The sequence below is a fragment of the Populus euphratica genome, unplaced genomic scaffold, assembly GCF_000495115.2.
Source record: "Populus euphratica unplaced genomic scaffold, PopEup_1.0 scaffold1.1, whole genome shotgun sequence".
NCBI classification, from domain to species: Eukaryota; Viridiplantae; Streptophyta; class Magnoliopsida; order Malpighiales; family Salicaceae; genus Populus; species Populus euphratica.
Window position 1 is genome coordinate 3896452 of NW_011499845.1, and position 8014 is coordinate 3904465.

General features: G+C 37.7%; 2 protein-coding genes across 3 annotated transcripts; both read right to left on the reverse strand.

Moving 5' to 3' along the window:
* Positions 1-1655: 1655 nt before the first annotated feature.
* On the reverse strand, positions 1656-4263 carry LOC105122002 (uncharacterized). Of its 2 annotated transcripts, none has more exons than XM_011020912.1 (4): positions 3991-4263; positions 3860-3904; positions 2277-2374; positions 1656-1958 (listed from the first exon to the last, which is right to left on the reverse strand). In XM_011020912.1, exons 1-4 carry the CDS (start codon positions 4042-4044, stop codon positions 1928-1930), a joined length of 228 nt encoding a protein of 75 aa, XP_011019214.1. In that variant the 5' UTR covers positions 4045-4263; the 3' UTR covers positions 1656-1927. The 2 variants fall into 2 exon arrangements, with proteins under 2 accessions (XP_011019214.1, XP_011019206.1); XM_011020904.1 differs by having other exon boundaries at positions 1656-1963; positions 3991-4178.
* Positions 4264-4689: 426 nt separating this feature from the next.
* Positions 4690-7464, reverse strand: LOC105122018 (polygalacturonase At1g48100). Its single transcript, XM_011020922.1, has 6 exons — positions 6851-7464; positions 6591-6758; positions 6458-6502; positions 6151-6358; positions 5959-6040; positions 4690-5425 (listed from the first exon to the last, which is right to left on the reverse strand). The coding sequence occupies exons 1-6, from the start codon at positions 7292-7294 to the stop codon at positions 4924-4926; spliced, it is 1449 nt and encodes a 482-aa protein (XP_011019224.1). The 5' UTR covers positions 7295-7464; the 3' UTR covers positions 4690-4923.
* Between the last annotated feature and the right edge of the window lie 550 nt (positions 7465-8014).

Consider the following 8014-nt stretch of genomic DNA (forward strand, 5'->3'; position numbering starts at 1 on the left):
AGGAGAATAGGAGGGGGGGGGGGGGGGGGGGGGGGATTCCATCAATTAAGAAGTCAATTGATGGAACTCAAAATTGTTATGTTCAAATGAAGTGTTATTCTCTTGACCGCAAAAGGTAATAATCAGCAACGACACATTTATCCATTAGGATGTCTGCAAGCAATTTGAATCAAATTGTGCAGAAGCAACGAGCATTATCCATTAGGATCTCATTCTCTGGATACTAGAACGAATCTACCCAACTTCAGACTTTTCTCAGCTTGGGATGACTGTCCATTTGCTTTGCAGAAATACACGCCTTACTAAACAAATCAAATTGAGCAGGCTGCTCCATCTTAGCTTGGAATGGATGTTTCAAGAGATTAACATTAGTTTGAATCATCCACGGGCCTGTAAGAGCGCGGCATGCTTTGCCTTTTGAGCTTCTGTACCGCACGATCCAAGGCTAAAGCTCAACACAACCCACCCCTCAATTCTGAGTTCCCGTGCCTTTCCTGCACGTTATCAAGGCATGTCGTTACTTCTTAATGAAGTAGCTACGGGTGCATTTGTTCCGTGGAAAATGTTTTCCTGACTATGGATTTTTTTTCGAAATAAATAATTTTTTACTGTTTGATATATCAAGAAAAATATTTTCCTATAATATGTATTATTTCTCATTTATGATTTTTTAAATAATGGTAATAAAATAAGAAAAATAAGTGGATGGTGATGGTAGTCGTGAGATTATAATTGTTATATTTGTGATACTAATAGTATTGATAGTAGACTGGTAGCCACAAAATGGTGGTTGTTATGGCAATGATAACAAGAGCAATAATGATGGAATGGTAGTTACTTTTTGTTGTTGTTGCAAGGATAGCAGTATTTGAGAATTATGACAAGATGGTGGTAAAATAATAATTATATTGATAATAAAATGGTGATAAAGCATTACGGTGGAATGACATAAAATAATGGTTATATAGTGATTATATCTATAATTTGAGTGGTTGTATTGGTGGATGGCCGTAGCTGATAGAAGGCGTGGTGTTGATGAATATTATGAAATAGTCGTGCCAAAAAAATAATCCCCTCTATAAATATTATTTTATTTTATTTTTGTATCCTATTAAAAATATAAGTCAACCATTGTACTATCATAAGCTCATAAATATCTCAGGGGCTTTGATAAGGATGGATAGATTATTTGCTGGTCTTTTTACTAGTTTTACTTTTTCATTAAAAAAGATATTCAATTAACTCTTAAATTAAAGCTTACGACATTTTAATTGATCTAAGTGAAAACAGTAGAAACAAATATGTTGTAAGAGATTTTGATTTGAAGTTTCCGGTTTAAAAAATCTCTCTTATCCTCCTCACCTTATCACTTTCACACATGGCATGCACCTTTACAATTTTCACACATAAATCTTGTTTCCAATCCAATAAATTCGTGTGAAGGAAAATCCAATATATTTCCTACCATAGCTGTGATTAGCTAATAGCTGTTTCCTTACTCGTGCGGCCATACCCATTTGTAAATATCGGATCTTTCACTGTAGATTTCCATGTGAACTGCAAGTCTTTTACCATTTATTGTTTGTTTATGGGCAGCATCATCTTTGAAATTGCAAAGGTTGTCCAAAAGAAAGCAAAAAAAAGAGGGAAAGAAGGAAAGAAAGTAAAGAAAGATATACTTGTTAAGAAAACCGCATGCATTGCCAGCACGGAATCTTTCCATTAATGCAAGTTCCATTATGTATACGGTCCTCTAACGCTCGGGATATTGATGACGACTAAGAAAAAAACCCCTTTTGTTATCTGATTGACGGCCTAAAACTTCTTTTGACTCACCAACTGTATCCTGGGGCCCGTTCCTCTACTTAAGATTCTGAAGAAACATTAAATACTCTTGATCGCTCTACGACCAGACAGCCTCTCAGCTTCATAGAGTATGTGATTTATAAGTCCCCTCGCTGCACTGCAATCACGGAGAAGACGTCAAACTCGTTCCCATAAAAAATAGAACAAACTACAAGTCGAAGTGTATCCTACAATCCACCTTGGTATTCGACCAAACAAATTAAACAAGGAGCTGTTTTGCACTTTAAATATAAAACAATAAAATTTTCATCTTGGTTTGCCTAATCAAGTAATTTGCTTCTAGATACTCGACACATAGCATGCGAAACCGTTCCTAAAACATGGACATATGGCATATTACATGAAATGAAACAAACACAAGAAGAAGCTAAAAATTAACATTGTGGAAAACAAAGCGAATTTCAACTTACTCATCCTTCAACTTTTGAATTTTCTCTGGATCAGTCTCATGTTTGTTTCTTTTAAACTGCTGCCTTACCATATTGACAAGAAGCTCCGTGTTATGTTGCTGCCAGGATAATTAAAACACAAATATTAACACATCGACTAAAAATAAGTAATAAGCTAATTGAAACAAGAAAATACTGATGGTGCCCCCTTTTCTTTTCTTTTCATTCTTTTTTAAGAAGCCAGGACTAGATTCTTTAAATTCCATTGCAGAGAAGTTACTGCAAGGACAGGAAATTACAAAAACCCACACGGGTGGAGTTACACACCAGATCACCAACAAAGAAGAAAAAGCCTAGATCTTAAAGCCTTAACATGCCACCTCTTATAGCTTGAACATGTCACCCAAGGAGGATGGAGTGTTAAAACAACAACCAGTAGCATTCTAGGTGATGTTGATGAGTGCCAACATGGCTCATCTAACATAACTATACAACAAACCAAAGTAAGAGTTGAATACCAAAATCAGTACCCCAATTCCACATCAGAGTACCACCATTCAGGGCATCTTGGATAACCAAAAAAAATTTTTGGTTGACCTTTCATCAACAAACCTTGTAGTAGAGTATGCTCAAAACCCAACTGTTATCCAAAACACAAAGTATAGCCAAACAACAAAATCAGATGGTCTCTGAACCCCTTGCCTTGCTAACAAATCAGCCATGCTACTCCCTTCTTACAAAGTATGGAAAAAACCTACTTGATCACACGGCTTCCTAAAAGACTGAATTAACAAAACCGACATGGTATTTCCAAGGCTTATCCCTGCTTTATCCAACCAACCACCAATGCTGAATCTGTTTCAACAACCAGTCTGTCACCAATCATCATACCTCTATTAATTGAGATCACAAGTGCTTTAAGTGCAACTAGCAGTGGAACAAAATTAGAATTTATAATACAAGCAACTATTGAGAACGAGAAACTATATTTCAAAACCCACCAACACCAGCAAGCCCAAGCGTACCAAGCAACAAGCCATCAGTATTCAACTTCATCAATCCAGGAGAATTGCAAACGTAATTTCCTATCTAATAATACCATCTGCAAATCAAACTAAATCAGAAGAGCTATATGGAAAGCCATCCATGGTTACTTTAATTAATCCAGACACGTAGCACCTTTTAGAAAACTAACTCATCTTAGCAAGCCAAATCGACCAGTATAACATAGAACAACATATTTTCTCAGGAATTCTCTGCAACTAGAAACACCCAGCCAATAGAGCATCCATAGACGGTGGACAACTCCATTGCATGCCTCATCAGAAACACAAACTGCTCCAAATCAGCCAATGATTTCGAAAATTAAAAATAACAAAACAGTCTCCACTTCACAGTTACTCTGAGTTGCATGCATGGATAATACCTCCACTCTCAAGCTTAGAAGATGTCTAGTGTTAGCTCTAGAGGCCGCACAAAATTAGCACCTTAGCAGGAGCTACTCCGGCACAGTCTGACTTATCTAGCAGCTATGTTGAGTGTCGCTAATCTAATCAATGAGCTCAATTAATCAAAACATAAATAAGTAGAGAGAAATTATTTACTTGATGACCAATATATTTAGCTCGTCGAAGACATTCACGGTAAAGCTGCAATTAAAGCCATGAAAATCAGGGATCTGAATAATTACTACTAGTGTAGATTTAATTGAGGCAGAAATAAAATGATACTTAACTCTAATCACGTTGTTGGCTAGTTCAGGAGGCAGCGCAGTTTGCAATGACGGCATCGTTTCTTGAGAGAGAGAGAGAGACAACTGACGCGTGAACGAGCGAGTGTCTCAATTTGCTATTGCAGCGGTGAAAATGAAAAAGAAACTGCTTGGCGGTGCGTTTCTGGTGCGTGTTGTTGCACTTATTGGGTTGTGTAAACTGGAACATATAGACCTACTTAGCCCATTTGTTGGTGGGCTTAGACGATTAGCTGGATTGTTTTCAGAGAAGCGTGTGTGTGGTTTTCGTCTCTTTCTCTGCTTCCCCTTCAGTGGCAACCCAACGGTGAAGGGGCAATAGGGCTAAGCGCGTGGTTAAAATAAAGTTGTTTCTTTATAGTATATTCATGTAGATATCTATTTGCCTTTCCTTTTTCGTTGCTGAGTAATTTGATAGATGCCCTTGATTTGATATTGGAGATCAACATGCTGGTGGTAGTTTTATAGTTTGAACTTTAAATATGATAGCTTGACTGTAAAGAAAAGCTATAAAAATCAAGTCCACCAAAATCCATTAAACTTAATAACTCCCTACGATTAGATATTTTGAGTTCATTTCAAAGTGTAAAAAAACTGTAGATTTTTTTTTTTTTTTTGTGGGGTGGTGGGGGCATCGGTGTATCTTCTTGGTATGTTAATACCTAAATCTTCTTTCTCAAAAAATAAAAATAAAAACTCAATCTTTTATATAATAATAATGATGGTAAAATCCACTCTAATCTATGGCACTACGAAAGGAAATAAAAAACAATCAATTACACAGTCGAAGGTAAGAAAAAACAGCCCGTGTTCTACAACATCATATGTGCCCTTAATGTTCCTGTATGTAACGCCTGTCCTATATGGTACAATAGTATTGGCAATAACCAAAACTACTAGTATGATTGCAATTATATCTCAGCAACCAACAGAGGAGACCTCCCCTTGACTCTCAGGCTGTCCTTCTCTTAAACAATTTATAGGAGGAATAGTCACTGTTTCTTGAGTTCCATAGGCATTCCAACAAAAGGGATCATCCATCAATTCACCTTCTTCAGGGAGAAGCTCAACATCTGACAGAATTATATCTGTGCAGGCTACTGTGTCACTACAAGCAAAGTGTATTGGTGGGGTTCTAACATCATATGTGCCCTTAATGTTCCTGTATGTAACGCCTGTGACATAAACAGCTGAGGTCTCATTTAGACAAGCCTTCGATAGGCAGTAGTATTGGTCTATGTTCATGCAGTTCCTAACATTCTCCATTTGGATGTTTTCAAAGTTTATGTCGTATACGCAACCCGTGCCGCCTTGCCATGTCTTGATCCTCAGTCCATTGTCTGATTCTTTTATTACTGAATTTCGGACGGTTATGTTTCTTACACATGCCTGGGAATTGTGCACTCCCAGGCTTCCAATGCTGCAGAAAACAGAGGGAAAATGCAGAGTTTTAGAATCTTGAACTAGAGTTAACTTGGTGCACCCTATATAAGTAAATTCAACAAGAATATGAAAATCATGTGGAACTTCATATTTGTAATTCTATAAGAAAAAGAAAAGGAAAAAGAAAAAACACATTCAATCAACAGGCCTTGCCTCAATAGATAGTTTTCTCTATAAAATTTTAGCAAAAATGCAAAATGGCATTTTGCTATGTGACGATCACGTCAAGGTGGAAATCAAGTTCTTGGCTAGGTTTTTTTTTTTTTTTTCCTTTCTAAATCAACTTTTTGAATTACTTTTTTGTGATAAATGATAAATACTTCTGTGCGTCGACAAAATGGTATTTATCAAACACAGAAAAACTGTCAAATGGCCATCATGTTGTAGGGCCAAGCATAGCCTCAACTGTAATGAAAAGAGACCAAAAAATAGCTTCACACAGTGAACTGGTGGTTGGTGGTTAAATACAACCATGATACCTATTTAATTGAAACAGAGAGAAGATTGTACCTAATCCCGTGACTGGGACCACAGGTGAGACCATCTATATCAACATTCGAGCATCCTGTCCCGATCGATATGCAATCGTCACCTGTTTAATTTGAGGAATCCATTATTAGAAACAGCTTGATAGCAGATAATTAATCTGCAAAGAGAGATTATAAATTAGAATGCGTTGTATTTTTTTGTAGTTTCTCGTACCGTTGCTAATGGAAGAGTCGTATATGCCAACAGCCTTAGTGTTCTCTATGTGAATCCCATCAGTATTGGGGCTAAGTTTAGGGGAAGATATGGACAGTTTTTCTATCAAAACTCCTTCACAGCCATCAAATTTCATATGGAATTGGGGACTGTTCTGTATTCTTAAGCCACTGACTGTCAAATTGGAGCTCATGAAGAAGCGAATTAACTGAAACAATTAACAATTTGTAGCGGTTAAAGTATGGCGAAAGTATGTAGTGATTGATTCAATTTTTATCTAAATTATGTGGAGAAAATTTTCACTTACAGCAGGGCTATCACACGGTCCTTTTGATGTCGATCCATTTGGGCCCTGGAATCATTTCACATTGCGACAGAAAATGTTAATTTGGTTCGATTACAGAATTAATGAAATGCTGACTTCATTCAAGAAATATTACCCTGTGAGGTTTGCAGGGTAGATCCCACCATTTCTCTCCATTTCCTTCAATGGTTCCTTTTCCAGTGAGAGTCATACCGTCAAGTCGATAAAACACAAGCCATTGCTTTGTGCTATCTTTTTCTGGCCAGCAATCCGGTCCATCCGGCGGCATCAGGTACCCATCCACCTATTCACATTACAATTTTCTGTAAGCCACAGTAGACTAGACATGGCAAGGTTATACAAAAACAATCAGAATTATGGATATAAATGTTTTACCTGAAACACAAGTCCTGGCTTGCATGGACCTGTGAAAATTGTTGAGGTAATCATGAAAGAATGACCTGAAGGAGCCAGAATAACACCAGATTCCACTCCACAAGCTTCTTTCCAAGCCTGCCTGAATGCATCGGTGTCGTCAGTGGAACCATCACCAATTGCCCCGTAATCCATTACATTGAAAATGCAGCTTGAACTGGTATTTCCAGGATCGTTCGGATAAGGGTCTGCAGGGATTGAAGGAGGATTAGAAGGGGATGAAGGGGCAATGGGGTTTTGAGGATCCGGGGTATCATCAGGGGGTGGAGAAACGGGGGACCCTATATTTTTGGATCCCTTGTTCTTTGGCTTATGGTAATGGTACCTTCCTTCTACATTGCTTGAATTGTAAAGCAGAAGGGACACCCCAATGCAAATGGCGAAAAAACCACGAATGATCTCCATGAAAATGAAACGAAGGGTGGTGGTGTCACTGTTCTGTGAGAAATAAAAAGAAATCAAGAATTTTGTCAACGTAAAACAATGACAAGTACAGCTTCTCAAAGTTATTAAGTGAGAAACAGCACAAGAGAGAATTTTTAACAGCTGCTAGGGGCCTCAAGTGAAGTGGAAGGGGGGTTGATTTATACTCCTATAAAGGACCTCCAAAAAATGGTTCTGTTGTATATGGTCGGCACGTGTCATGTTCCTGTCGATTGAAATACTATTGTTTCTTTAATAACAGTTGGGGATTAAATTTGGAGGATTGACCTTGTGTGGCAAATTTTGCAGAACGCGCTTGAAAGTTCAGTGGAAAGCAATGTGTTCATCTAACCTTTTATTTCTGTTTGTCATGTTTTCTCACATTTTGTTTAGTTCTATTGAAACTTGGAGGGGAGAGAGGAAAATACTACTGGATCGCTTGGCTAAGCCACAATTGGCCGTTCTCTCAACGATACGATTAGTTTCAAGTGCACTTGACGAGACATTAATTCTATCATCTTAAGTAGTATAATTTCCCCTTCATTTGATATATAATACATCATACATGGTCAGTTTTCCTCTGTTGTTCTTTCCCCTTTCCAATAGAAAATCATTTGTTGTTTTTAGTTGCCTAAAAGGGGAAAGGTAGGGCTGGGAAGGATTTGTGTCTTCAACAGAGCTAGCTTGTAAACTGCCTTGTGG